Consider the following 15317-nt stretch of genomic DNA (forward strand, 5'->3'; position numbering starts at 1 on the left):
GCTCAACATAGTTGGTCTCTCTTCGAATACTCGGAGTTGCTTGATCTGCACCATGTTGGATTTCATTTTGTGTCTTCTCTCGGATTTGAACAAGAATGGCCAGAGGCCACCCACGCTCTAGATCTGCTTGCATGTACTTCTGTCAGTCATCAGTGCTGTGTATCATCATCAATTCCTATAAATCACTTTCAACCTCCCAATTAACAAGAGACTGGACGGTCATCACATGTGTCAATGGATCAACACGGAACTCACACTACAGCCACTTACATATGGAACCAAAACTCCTTTCCAGAGGTTTATCTATGGTGTTAGATGTGCACTTAAAGACAGAAAGGTCTACTCCATTTGGCCCATACAAAACATTGTAGTCACCATAAAATACTTGAAACTGCATCTTGCTCGACATATCTGTATATCACAGAATACTTATCGAGTTATACTCTTTACTTCACTACCTTATTCAATAATCCGTAAAAACTAAGTATGGAATTCAACTACAACATATAGGTATTCATAACTACGTGATGACACTCAAATTCTATACTGCATATGCGAAATTCTATTCTAAATCATAATTAATTTATAAACATGTCTCTAATAGTACTACAATTGTAATAATAAACGCGTAGTACTAATTTTCTAAACTAATTTACTACTATGTAACTAAAGTATCATTAAACTCCTACTTAAATGGTTCTACTATAGCACTAATTAAATTAAATTACTCTACAATACCAATGGAAAAATACATAAACTAAATATACTAACCTGCAGATCACAAGTGCGGAATCCGGCAGTGCTTCGCTGCTTCCCTTCTCCTCACCCCTCTCTTTTTTTTCTGGATTTTTGGTGGAATTTTTGGGCTCAAATGAGGAGAGAATGGGGGTAGAATGCTTATATAGAGAGGCATGAACCGGTCGCCCCGAGGGGGGGCGACAGGCCCCCCTGTCGCGCCTGTGGACGAGACCCACCGGTCGCCCGAGGGGGGGGGCGACAGGCCCCCTGCACGCGCGCGCCCCCGGCCAGGGACCTCGTTGCAAATTTGAAAAAAAAATTACATTTAGGGCCTGTCGCCCCCATAGGGCGACCGGGGTATATTTTTGAATTTTTTTTCAAAACGGACATATATTTTTGAAATTTTGATTTTTTTTAAATATAAAAAAGAAAAAAGAGGTGCAACCCCGGGTCTGTACGGCGTCGGCATGGGCCTGCATATCCGGAAGCAAAATTGATTATCGTTTCCGGCTTGCGCTGTTATGGGGCTGTTTGGTTGGGTGGCCAACTCCCAACCAGACTTCCGGTGGCCACGCAGCTCGCGTTTGAATGTCTGTATAGACCCCCAGCCTGTCCCTGGCTGTGCAGCCACAGGTCGCTGGCCTGGCTATGTGGAAACACAAGAATCGACCGCTTCCGCGGAGCCAGGCTTAGCCAACATCGAATCACTCCCTCCTTCCACTGCTCACCTCCTTCCCGCACGTTCGAGAAGCCACCCCATAGGTCGGCAGCGCACTCCCGCAGCCACCGGAGCCACCCCGCGCGGTCGGGACGGCGGCGCTCCCCTCGGGCCGCCGAAGCACGGGCCGGCGGCGCACTCCCGCACGCCCGGGGCGGCGGCGCTCCCCCGCGGGCCGTCGGAGCAGGGGCCGGCAGCGCACTCCCGTGCAAACGGGGCCGCAGCGCTCCCCCACGAGCCGCCGGAGCAACGGCCGGCGGAGCCACCCCCCGCGGTCGGGGCGGGGACGCTCCCCCGCGCGGCCGGGGCGGCGGCGCTCCCCCGCGGGCAGTCGGAGCAGCGGCGCACTCCCGCACGGCCAGACATTTCAGGCCACCCGTAGCCAGGGGCGGCTCCCCCATGCGGCTGGGCAGCTCCCCACAGACCGCAGCAGTCCCTCTGTCCCCTCCATGCCCTCCATGCTCCTTCTCGGCTCTTCCCCTCTCCGCCGGCGGCCGCTGCACAGATATTCGATTTGGCTTCTCGCATCGTTGCCTCCTCTAGTCTGCTGTCTCCTTTTTGCCCTGTTCTTATTTAGATCAATAAAATTCGATTGGTGGAAACTGAGGTTGCACTCCATTTTTGGATTAGTGGAATTGGGAATCGGTGTTCTATTTTCTTTTTTCCTTCTTTTTGGTTATCCTGAAATTGATATGATTTAGAATCACTCCGTGCCTGAAATTCATGAGGTGTGTGTGGTGATAATTGCGAGCAATGGCCCCTTGACGAATTTGATGAGCGGAGAGAATAGGAGTAGATACGGTAGAGGTGCGGTAACTCTACCTTCGCCTTAGTCCAAGGTGATTCTATAACTATATTCAGTCAACCAAACATACGCATACCCTGACCAGGCTAACTCAAGTCACGCAACCAAACATGGACTCTTGCATCTCCTAGCCCAGGCTTGGTCTAGCCAGACTTAGAATTTTAGCCAGGCTAGATCCAGTCGAACAACCAAACAGGCCCTATGCAGCCTGGCCAGCCCTCCCGAGGCCAAGAGATTTTTGCCGATTTGCCATTTCAAAGAAGCGGCTTCGCCTATTTAAACTCGTAAACATTAGATTGGTCCATTTGCCATCCGAAACGCTGTTCCTTTGACTATCTCACCACTAAGACCATCTTACCCCTGACCCCACATGTCAGATCTTTCTTCTCCACCTCTCCATCTTCCTCAGCACATCGAGAGGAGCCACCCGAGCACGACGCAGGGTTTACAAAACGGTCCGGTTTGACCGGACCGGTCAAACCGGTCCGGACCGGTTCCGGTTTGGGCCGGTACCAAACCAGTCCAAATTCAAAATTCAAATTTGAATTCAAAAAAATGAAAAATTCCCAAAAAATTCCTAAAAATACTTCAAGGTGCGACGAATCTAATGGTGTCAAATTTTCTCAAAAATTCGTTCGTTTAACATACTTTTCGGGCATTTAAAGTTAAACCAAAAAAGAAAAGAAAAAAAATGAGACGGCCCATTAAGGCCCACTTGGTAAACTGGTCAAACCGGCCGGTATACCGTTCCAAACCGGTTACACATGTGATTTTAAATTTGAATTTGAATTCAAACCGGTCAAACCGGCCGATTTATCGGCCGATCCAAACCGATTACACATGCGATTTTGAATTTGAATTTGAATTCAACCTGTTTCCACCGGTTTCCGGTCAATCCGATCCGGTAAACCACTACCGGAGGGCGGCGGTTTGACCGGACCGGTCGGAATTATTAACCCTGTCACGACGCCCTCTGTGCACTCCACGGCTGCCCGCCGGTGAAAACTGCCACCCTACGCGCCCTCTACTGCCCTCTACCGCGAGCGCCGCAGCGTGCTTGACCGCGCGCGCCGCCCTCTGCCCACTCCACCGCATCCTGCCTATCTGGTGCACCGTGCAACACAGGCTCCAGGCCTCGACCTTCGACTGGGGCCTCCGCACCACGCCCACGTCGTCTAGGAACTCCTCCAGCGCCGCGTCCGTAGCGCCCGCTGCCCCGTCGCTGCGGTGGGTACCGATCTCCGCTGCCGGCGCCGCGCCCGCCACCGCCAGGACGCGCAGCGCGTGGCGCAGGCCCTCGCGCATGTCCTCCCAGCTTCTCCCCCGCTGCCCACGCCATCTCCTGCGGCACGCTGCTCGCCGACCGCTCCCGGGTTCTACCACGCGGCCAAGCCGGAGCTTGGGATCCAGAAGCCACTGTCGGGCGAGTGGGAGGCGTGGGCAGGAGAGGGGAGATGAAGATTATGACAAGTGGGACCATGGGTAGAAATGTCTAAGTGGTAGAATTGTCGAGGTACCCACGATTGGAATGGTAAATCTGCGAGTCAGTTGTTTGAGATGGTAAATCGGCGAAGCCAAATGTTTGAAGTGCTATTTTGGCAAAAAGCTCTCGGGGAACCTAGCAGATCGCATCACCTCCCTCGCATATCTCTTCTCCCTTGTCTGCCGCCGGTGGCTCCGCCGCCAAGGTCACTCCGGGTCTTGAGGAAGAGCATGCGCAGGACGTGGAGCAGGCTCGAGACGAGCAGCACCTCGGCGAACACGACCATGACGAAAAGCACCGCGAGCGTGATGCTGACGGAGGCGCCTCCCTCCCCTCCGTCGCCGGAGCGTCCACTCGCAGCCGCCATCTCCCAGCCGCACTCATCCATGACTGAGGGAACCAGACGACAGCCACCTCTCCCTCTCCGGCCGTCCGGCTCGAGACGCACCAACTAACTAACAGCAATCGATTTTGAGTCAATCAGCCCGAGCAATTAGGCCCCAATCAGGCGAGACGTGGAGTCCGGCCTCGATTTTGGTTGTGCCTGGTTCGATTGATCATGTGAGAGTTTGATTCTGATGATTATCAATTCGATTTTGAAGTCCTAGAGGTTCAATTTTCCAATCCTCGTTATCGATTTGGAGGTGACAAAAAAAAAGACTGAGAACTACAGCAGGAGGTAATTGAGCTAAGCTCACGACAAGAAATAGAAGGTGACTACCGAGACAAACCAGCTAAACAAACAAAATCTACATGAAACCAAGTTAAGCTGTGCAGGTGAACCGAAGACCAACGAATTGCATTGCACAAGCCTGGGTTGTGTTGGCCTGGGCTAAGTTTGAGCCATGCTAGTTCTAGGCCAAGTAACCAATCACTACCTATATGTTTCCCTTCTCTCTTTTGCAGCGATGTATACCTCCACCGGGATGCAAGTTTGATGCCACGGAGGTCATCGGCATGGAGTGCCAGGAACTTCCTGGGGACAACAAGCAGAGGAGTGTGTGTTACATACAGGCTAAATCTGCTTCAGGTAGCTAGCTAGAAGTACGATGGCAACTATATCTATATTTATTACCAATCAGTGTGATTAATTTTAATGCTATGGATGGATGACCGTGGTGGTGTGTCTTGCTGCTTTCTTTGAACTGCCAGAACATTGGATCTGCCAGGCCTTTTCTTGTGACACTTAATCCAACTCGCGTTCCCGACCATGTATTGCATAAATGGAATACCAGCCATCCAAATCCTTCTGCGGCTGCAGCGAAGGCTTCTCTTGAGCTCAATTACATCCAGGGAAAGAGAGGATTATGGTTCTGTGGGTCATATCAAGGTACACCCGTTACAGTACAACCTTCCCTTTTACTGCATTTCGTTTTCTTATTCTAAAATGTCCCTTTCGTGTTGGATAACAGGCTATGGATTCCATGAGGATAGTGTGAAGGTACTCCCTGCACAGCCTGTACTTTTGTAGGCTCAAACATATATGCAGCAAAATGTTTTGCAAATATTTAATTTAGGGAAAAGTCTGTTTTTCAACCCTGAACTATCACGGTAGTCCGATTTTAACCCTTGAACTACGAAACCGGACATCCTACACCTCCAACTAACGAAACCGTTTGAAAAACAACCCTGGCTCAGCCAAAGGCGGTTTTGCTACAGTAAAATTTCTGAATTTCTGGAATTTCACACCTCTCTCAATTAAATAATAAAGAAAGCATAGTTAATATTGTCTAAAAATCATGATATTTTTTTGGAAGGTAGATCAAAAGACAAGGAATCTATTTTGCCTAGATGTACTACAATAGACATAAAGGAATTTGAATTATAAAATTTTAAAAATAGGTAGAATTTAAAATTCCTTGAATTTTTAGGTCAGCTAAACCTATTATAAAAATGCATTAAAAATATGATAATTCATAATTTTTTATTTAGTTTAGTTAGGTACTTTTTATTGGCCCAAGTTCTATAGAAATTTCATAAATTAAAATTTGAGGAATCAAATTTGATTCAAATTTGAGCATTGCGAAGGAATTCAAAAACTTTCATAAAAACTTGGGCCAATAAAAAATACCTTATTAAACTAAATAAAAAATTATGAATTATCATATTTTTATTTCATTTTTATCAAAGGTTTAGCTAACCCAAAAATTCAAGAAATTTTGAATTCTACCCATTTTTAAAATTTTATAATTCAAATTTCATTATGTTTAATGTATCACATCTAGCCAAAATAAATTCCTTGTATTTTTATCTACCTCCCAAAAAAACATCATGATTTTTAGACAATATTAACTATGGTTTCTTTCTTATTTAATTGAGAGAGGTGTGAAATTCCAGAAATTCGAAAATGTTACTGTAGCAAAACCGTCTTCAAAACAGTTTGCTACAGTGCTCGAGGGGGTGATTCAGACGGTTTTGCCAGTTCGAGGGCCTAGGTTACCCGGTTTTGTAGTAGGAGGTTGAAAAACGAACTTCTTGACTAGTTCGAGGTTGTAAAATAGACTTATTCCTTTAGTTTATATGAGCACTACCAGTTTATAGTGTGGACTAATTATGGATGCAGGCTGGGAAAGCAGCAGCTGCAGGTTTACTTGGAAAGCAATGTGACCTTCTGGTGAACCCAAAAGTGATGGTCCCATCATGGACCGAGGCTGGGGCACGTCTCGTGGTAGCAAGATTTCTCGATCAATACGTATCAGTTGGTAGCTTGAGGTTTGTTCTTGTTTGAATTCATATATTATACAATAATGTCTAGTAATGGTTCTCACTTCAGTTTCATGATTAGCTTTATTGAGGAAGGAGGCACTACATTCAGATTTGGTAAAGCATGCAAACAATGCCATATAAAATCTGTCATGCAAATTCATGACCCCCGGTTCTATTGGAAGGTTCTCTCCTCTCCAATATCTTGCTGAAGTCTACTTCTTTCTATGCTCTGCTCTACTATTTCTTGGTGACATCTCACCTGTGATGCATGTTTTACTCTTGCCTGCCTTTGCCGTTAATTTTGTCAGGTTGCAACAGAAGCAGATCTTGGTTTGGCGGATGCCTACATTAATGGCTATTTCTCTTTTGCTGATCAAAGAGAAGGCCTTCTAAATCTTTTTCTGGTAAAACTGTGTTCTGTTCCGTTCGATGATGTACATCTACAGATTCACACAACTGTTTCTCTTTTTTATTGTATAACTGAACTCATGAACCACACAACTGTTTCTCATTTTTATTGTATAACTGAACTCACGAACCATTTCCATACAGATTCTCATTGCTAATAGAGATGTGCACAAGAGTTCGAGCAACATCGCCAGCAAAAGGTCTTGAACTTTAAACTTCCCACAAAATTCATCTGAACAGTTTATCAAAGTGAAGTATCATACTTGAATATACTAGGGTCAAACTCCTTGAAACATCTCTTGCAGAAGCTGTATAAGCAGGGGTTGGTGGACGCCTTTGCTTTTAACCGCTGGGGTAGCATCGGCGAAATATATTCTGTCACATGTCTCGAGGCAGAATACTGTAAAACAAGCTCGTCGAAATATCTCTGAACACTACGATCTGGTAAGTTTCCACGTCTTGTTTTAATTTGTTTTTTTCCTATCAACACAAATATATATGCTTAATAAGATTTTTTGTGGCCACCCTAATTCTACGTCTCAATAATCATTCATTCCTATTCATCTAAAACAAACGACAAATTGTTAAGAGTTTCGTTTCTCTTTTCACATATGTGCATGCAGAGTAATGATTTCTTTGCCCTTTTTCTGGACTCTACAATGAGTTATTCTTCTGGTATCTTCAAGGTTTGTCAATCTTGTGATTTGATCTGCAGTCTTGTAAGTTATGTAGACATGTGTTGTGAATATTATTATGTTCTTAAACTAGCTTATTTGGGTGTCGTCTTCAATGGTAGGTGGAGGACGATAGCCTAGAAGCAGCTCAGCTACATAAAGTTGGTGTTCTAATCGACAAGGTAATATATGGTCTTGCACTTGTCCATCATGTCTCATGATCTTGACATCATCATAATGCACGCGCAATAATTTAGACACTCATAACTTACACAAACTCACCCTTATGAACGTACATATACAAACTCGAGGTACTACCTAGACTCTTGTAACCACTAGGCTACAGGCTCTTTCGCATATATATGTTGACTTAATTGGTCACTTGCATAATATACGCATATACATGACCTGATGGTGCCCCAATCTTGCAATATGTATATCCATTTAACTGAAGGCTAATGTGGAGCGAGGCCATCATGTTCTTGAGATTGGAAGTGGCTGGGGGCACTTTAGCAATAGAGGTGGTCAAGCGAACAGGCTGTAAATACACTGGGATCACGCAGTCTGAAGAGCAACTCAAGTATGCCCAGAGGAAAGTGAAAGAAGCTGGATTGGAGGTCAGTGCTTTACCTTTCTAGCTAGTGTAGCATGTAGATTGGTATTTGTTAATCTTCGGTAAAAGTTTTGAGGTAGCAAATCTCCTATTTTTGCAGGACCATGTAACTTTCCTGCTGTGCGACTACCGTCATATACCAACCTGCCATAAATATGATAGGATTATAAGTTGGTGAGTACTTTTCTGACAATTTTTAATATTGAAGGAGTAATCAAGTAGTGCTCACAGATTCTCTTAAGGGTAAAGTCCGTTTTTCAACCCTTAACTATCACGATAGTCCGATTTTGGCCCTTGAACTACGAAACCGGACATCCTACACCTCCAACTAACGAAACCGTTTGAAAAACAACCCTGGCTCAGTCAAAGGCGGTTTTGCTACAGTAAAATTTCTGAATTTCTAGAATTTCACACATCTCTCAATTAAATAATGAAGAAAGCATAGTTAATATTGTCTAAAAATCATGATATTTTTTTGGGAGGTAGATCAAAAGACAAGGAATTTATATTGGCTAGATGTGATACATTAAACATAATGGAATTTGAATTATAAAATTTTAAAAATAGGTAGAATTCAAAATTCCTTGAATTTTGGGGTCAGCTAAACCTATGATAAAAATGCAATAAAAATATTATAATTCATAATTTTTTATTTAGTTTAGTTAGGTACTTTTTATTAGCCCAAGTTCTATAGAAAATTCATAAATTTAAATTTGAGGAATCAAATTTGAATCAAATTTGAGCGTTGTGAAGGAATTCAAAAACTTTCATAAAAACTTGGGCCAACAAAAAATACCTTATTAAAATAAATAAAAAATTATGAATTATCATATTTTTAGTTCATTTTTATCAAAGGTTTAGCTGACCCAAAAATTGAAGAAATTTTGAATTCTACCCATATTTAAAATTTTATAATTCAAATTCCATTATGTTTAATGTATCACATATAGCCAAAATAAATTCCTTCTCTTTTTATCTACCTCCCAAAAAAATATCATGATTTTTAGACAATAATAATTATGCTTTCTTTATTATTTAATTGAGAGAGGTGTGAAGTTCTAGAATTTCGGAAATTTTACTGTAGCAAACCGCCTTTGGCTGAGTTAGGGTTGTTTTTCAAACGGTTTCGTTAGTTGGAGGTGTTGGATGTCCGGTTTCGTAGTTCAAGGGCTAAAATCGGACTATCGTGATAGTTCAGGGTTGAAAAACGGACTTTACCCTTCTCTTAATTACTCAGCGAGATGATTGAACATGTTGGCCATGAGTACATGGACGAATTCTTTAGCTCCTGCGAGTACCATTTGGCAAAAGATGGCCTCCAGGTGCACGCCACTACTACAATAACGATTTCTAGGGATGCTTTTTTTTTCTAGGGACGGTCCAAAAGCTAACCCACTCTTAGGAATGGAGCGGGGTTACTGTAGCAATTCACCCGCTCCTGCACGAAAATGTATCTTTTAGGGGTGAGTGATGGCATCACCTATCCCTAAAAATGATTTTCAGGGGCGGGTGATGGCATAACCAGCCCCTACAAATGGTCTCACACAAAAAATATTCATAACCTTTTTTATATGATCTCGGACTAAATCAAACTTTATACCGAAATTGTAGAGGTTGACGAGATCTTAAATTTTGTAGTTGATAAATTTTTCATTTAAGGTCATTATTAGTCCAAAAAATTATTATAAGTTCTCAAATTTCAAAATCTAGAAGTTTTGATTTTTTTTTCAAACAACCTCGGATTTAGAGCAGTTCAATATCAAAGTCGCAATGGTAAGATCTAAAATTATATAGTTTATACATTATTCTTCTAAAACCATTTAGGATTACAAGATCATTTACTAGTTATGCCCTACACATGGCTATAATTATATAGTATCTCATACAACTCAAATCATACTTTGAGGTTTCCACAATCTTAACCTTTATATACATAGAAATATATTTGGCATATATATTTTTTGTATCTATAGTTCACAATGACCATATTGTAGAAGTTTTACTTTTTTATTTTTTCTGTTATATTTAAAGATTTAAATGAATTTTTGGGATAAAATAGAAAAAACAATGGCATCACCTGCTCCTACAAATTGATTTCAGAGTTAATACAAAAAAATAGCATACCTCATAGCAATGGCGGACCTAGATTTTTCCTACAGCCTGGGCCACTCGGGCACGTCGCGTCACTCATCCGATGCCTATTACATTGCGTAGGCTGCTTGAGCTGAAGATTAATCGAAATCGCGTACTGTTGAGTGCTGTCCTGTGCACGTAGGGGTGGTAATGGGCCATGGCCTTAATGGCCTCTTCACAGCCCAATAAAGTCCTTAAAATTTTTAGTTCAAAAATACATATGTTTAGAGCCCGGCCCTTTTAGGGCCCGATCCTTAGATTTTCTAGTTCAAAATGTTGGGCCCTTTACCACCCCTATGTGCACGTCTATAGTGACGCTCGCCAGCGGGAGCCCGGGCCAGCGCCCAAGCTCGCCGGGCCTTGAGTCCGCCGTTGCCTCATAGAGTCACAAGTGGCTGTGTAGGGTGGTGGAGAGTAGAGTACGCACGAGAGGCTTGAGATAGGTTCGAACCCCGATTTACTTTAGTGTGCATATTTTGTCAAAAAATTATACTTTGATAATAGAGGGGAATGTGGTGGTAGCTGGTTAGCTAGGACATTTTTCTCTTTTTTTGTTTTTAAGTTTTTTCTTCTAATTTTTCATTTTCTAGAAATTGATTTGTAAGGACAAGTCATGACCTCACCCGCCCCTAGATTTGTTGGTGTGGGTGATGCCATGATCCGCCCCTACAAATACATTTGTAGCAGCGAGCACATTACTCGCCCCTACAAATCGATTTTTAGCTGTGAAAAGTAAGAGCGGATATCGCACCCATCCCTAAAATTATGTTTTTATCCATCCCTAAAAAAACTTTTTTCGTAGTAGTGTGCCATTCATCATAAAGAAAAAAACCAATATCGATTGTACACCCATTTAATTATTAGTACGTGGATTGATCGTATATATGGTCCAATCCATTTTTACATTTGAATGCTACAAATTGACGATAACTAATTTTCATCTGCGAATTATATAAATTTATATGAGCAGTTCAGCTCAGTCCCAGAGGAGCGATATGATGAATATAGGAGGAGCTCAGACTTCATAAAGGAATATATCTTCCCAGGTGCCTGCGTGCCTTCTCTGGCTCGAATAACGTCTGCCATGTCCAATGCATCAAGGCTCTGGTTTGTACTCAGCAGCACTGGCTAGCTAGCTAATTATATATCGATCGTATTTAACATCAATTAGTTTGTGCTAACGTAAATCTACAAGTCTACATACATTGATCATCTAAGACATCCATGGCGTACAATTGATCAGTTCAATTCGGACATTTATTTGTCTGCATGCAGCATAGAACACGCTGAGAACATTGGGTACCATTATTACCCGACTCTGATGCGCTGGATGGACAACTTCACGGACAACAGAGAGTAAGTACATCTCTCCATCTCGGAAAAGCTACATGGGCATAGTTGATTGTACTCACTTTTTTTTATTTGCAGCAAAGTTTTGGCCCTAGGATTTGATGACAAGTTCATCCGTACATGGGAGTACTTTTTCGTTTACACTGCAGCTGGTTTCAAGTCGCGCACGCTTGGAAATTACCAGGTACTGTATGTATTCACTTATATTACTGTATGTCCACGCTATATAAGTATATATAACGAAATCAAAGGCAGTACAATAAACGAACTCCACTTGCGCGCTAAACTAACTAGCTAGTGTGCATGCCATACTCTGACTGCCTGCTCTTCTACATGCCGCTTGCAGATTGTGTTTTCTCGACCTGGAAATGACAAGCTGCCCAACTACGTGGCCGCCGTCGCCTAATGTTCAGGACATCACGCTTATTATGCACGCATGTTTACAGCATACTTTCCCATCTCAGTAATTTGCTCAAGCCAGGGTTCGTCCTCCGATTGTTTGGTCTTACAAGTACACTGTCCTTCCTCTTCTGATCGAGCAGAGAGATATGGTTGATGAAATCGACCATTAGTAGTTTGTTCTACCAGTATTCCGATCTGTACACGCTATGCTACTACATATATCATGGTCGGTACTAGTTTATGTTCCTTACTGTCACGGTAAAGATTGATCTGTTTTCAAGGTTCGTAATACAAGCCATGAGATGTGATTTATCAAATATTGATCTTATTTTGGACTCATCTTCCATTTATGGTTGGTCATATCCTCCACGGCAGAAACTTAAGTATTTTTCCATGAAATATTGAAGAAATATACTAGTTCTTATAAATTTAGATCAACAGATGATAATTAAAATATTATTGTTTTTACCTAAAAATTCCCCTTGTCTCTGTGATAGGCGGGACCAATGCTAGTGGCTGACTTCCCTAGGTCCTCAAGTAATTTTATAATTTTTAATGCTACTTTAACCTAAGTAACGAAAGGACAACACGAACTCAATCAACAAGTATACGTCGCATGTGTAAAAAAGCTTTATGCGACAAATTGTTTTACAGACTATGGCAGATAGCTTTTAATTTTAGTCAAACCGATGGTGTTCAACAAAAATTGAGCGGCAATACCAAAGGCGAACTATGTATATATCATGAACATGCATGCGATCCTAATCGTCTGACCCAACACACCCAAACCGACCCGCCTGAAAAAAAATTCAACCCAGTCCGATCCGAATAGTGCACAGGTTTGATCCCGCGAAAATTCGAGCTATACTCGAGCTACAAGTTTAGCCCGTAGGCAAGTCCGATGATCCGACTATAGCCCCTTCTTCCTGTGCAGCCCATGAAACTCTGATGGCCTAGCCCCACAGAGTCACGTCAATAGATGATCCTAACTCTAACGCCTTGTTTAGATCCCAAAATTTTATCCTAAAAATATCACATCAAATATTTAAACACATTCATGAAGTACTAAATAAAATCTATTTACAAAACTTTTTGCACGGATAGATTGTAAATCGCGAGATGAATCTAATGAACCTATTTAATTCATGATTTGCAACAATGATGCTACAGTAACCATCCGCTAATTATGAATTAATCATGGATTAACTAGACTCATTAGATTCATCTCGCGATTTATAACCCATCCATACAAAAAGTTTTATAAATAGACTTTATTTAGTGCCTCGAAATAGTAAAATTCTCTTCCAAAAATTTATGCCAAAAAGATCTAAACACACTCTAAATTTTCAATCCTCCCCTCCGCACCCCATACTAGGCGCATGCCAGTACGGCTCCCTACGCACGCGGCCCATTCAGGGCTGGGACTCTACCGGCCCACTGTGGGTTTTAAGGCCCACTGGTGGTCCGTGTGGCCTAGTTTGCTTTTTTTTCTTTTTGTTCCTTGAAGTTACTAAGAAATATTTTTTCCCATTTTTTTCCAGTAGAACATTTTTTATTTTTCAAAAGTAAAATTGGATCCAACAAAAATTATTTTTTATTCTGACAAAACTTTTTTAACAGAACATTAACATTTTGATCCAGCAGAATATTTTTTTTCCAGTCAGGAGGAGCCGCAGATAGGTGGCCTAAGAAGATTTTCGGCCGAGTAGCAGCCCCGGGCTTTTGCGACCCATGATCAGGCGGGAGACACCGAGGAGCCCCCCTCCCTGCCCAACACACACACTCTCTCTCCCGCAGCCCCATCTGGCCACCTCTCTCTAGCAAACTCCCTCTGTCTATCCCTTGTAGGGGTGCAAATGGGTGATCATAAGGTGCACCTCCAATCTTTTTTAGTTCAAATATATATACTACATCTTCAATTTGAAGAAGTAGTACAAATATTTGATTTAAAGAGGATTTGAGGGTTGGAGGTACACCTAAAAATAACCCATTTGCACCTTTAATCATGTGTCCCATCTCTTGTGCTCGTAACGTGGGCGGCCAAGGTGCGGCCAGGAGCAAGCAGCGAGCAGACAAACATGGATGGCGGGCAGCCAACCAGACCTGGGCGCTGAAAGACCGGAACGGGTGCTCTAGCCTAAGAGGGGGAGGAGGTGAATTAGGCAACTTAAAATCTTAATCTATGGCTCCAACTAAATTGCACAATATTAAACTAAAACATGCTATCTATATGTGCAACTAAGGTTGTGCTAGTGTGAAACCCCTATCCCAAAAGAGTTTAGCAACATATAGCCTTTCCTATCAAGATATCACTCTATGAAAATAAAGGCACACAAGAAAGCCAGTATAATGCGGAACTGTAAAGAGTGGGATATGAGGAAGAAAACTCTCGACGCGGGTGTTTATCCAGTGGTTCGGTTAGTCACAAAGGACCCCCGCATCCACGTTGTTGAAGCACTCACTAAGAGTATTGCTTCTCGGTAATCAAGTCTCTTCTGTAGACTCAACCACGGTCACCTTGATTCCGATTTCCACTAAGGAGCTTCTCCACAAAGGATGGGGGTCTCCACGCCCCCCACACAAGGTCGTCCACGCCGCTCCACACCAAGTCGGAGGGTCGTTGACGTTGCTGATGAGCCAACACGGCTACAACGGGTCGGCGCACCGAGTTCTTCTCTTGGTTCAATAAAGAACCACAGCACAAGGGCACAAAGCCTTGCTCTCTCACTCTCTAAAGAGCTAACCTTTCACAACACTCTCAAATGTGTGCTAAGGACTAAAGATATGATCACTAAGCTCTTGGATGGCTTGAAGATGTTCTTGGGTGTGAGTGTGATGTTCCTGAACTACAGCAATCTTCAAATGACCGGGGGATGGCATATATATAGCCCATCAAGTCCATAGAGCCGTTACTAGCCGTTGGGGCTTTTCTGCGCAGTGCACCGGTTAGACCGGTGGTAGGGCACCGGTGTGACAACCCGCCAAATTAAAACTCTAAATTAAGCATAATGGCCGTCATTTGAACACATCAGACGCATAATTAAGCATAATGGCCGTCATTTGAACACATCAGACGCATTAGCTTAATGGCTTAATTTGACCGCTCTTTCTCAACCCACGGCCCGATCGAAACATCACCGGTAGTCCCACACGAAGGTGGGCGCATATGGTACAAGCACAACATAATACTTAAAAATACATACACAAGACGATTATGAAACATTAAGTTTTACAAACTGAGTTCAAATATACATATGATGGTATAATTTACAAACTTTACAATATAT

The 15317-nt window shown here is 42.8% G+C and overlaps 1 protein-coding gene and 1 pseudogene across 1 annotated transcript; one reads left to right on the forward strand and one right to left on the reverse strand.

Annotated features, from left to right (window-relative positions):
- Nucleotides 1-1462: 1462 nt before the first annotated feature.
- On the reverse strand, nt 1463-1984 carry LOC120689162 (collagen alpha-1(I) chain-like). Its single transcript, XM_039971486.1, has one exon. The coding sequence runs from the start codon at nt 1982-1984 to the stop codon at nt 1463-1465; it is 522 nt and encodes a 173-aa protein (XP_039827420.1).
- A 1575-nt stretch (nt 1985-3559) lies between these two features.
- On the forward strand, nt 3560-12347 carry LOC120692974 (annotated as a pseudogene).
- The last annotated feature ends 2970 nt before the right edge of the window (nt 12348-15317 follow it).

This window comes from Panicum virgatum, chromosome 9N, assembly GCF_016808335.1.
Source record: "Panicum virgatum strain AP13 chromosome 9N, P.virgatum_v5, whole genome shotgun sequence".
NCBI classification, from domain to species: domain Eukaryota; kingdom Viridiplantae; phylum Streptophyta; class Magnoliopsida; order Poales; family Poaceae; genus Panicum; species Panicum virgatum.

What these genes read in the sequence shown, in the direction of transcription:
- LOC120689162 (XM_039971486.1), bottom strand. Translation starts at nt 1,984, where the DNA reads ATGCGAGAAGCCAAATCGAATATCTGTGCAGCGGCCGCCGGCGGAGAG.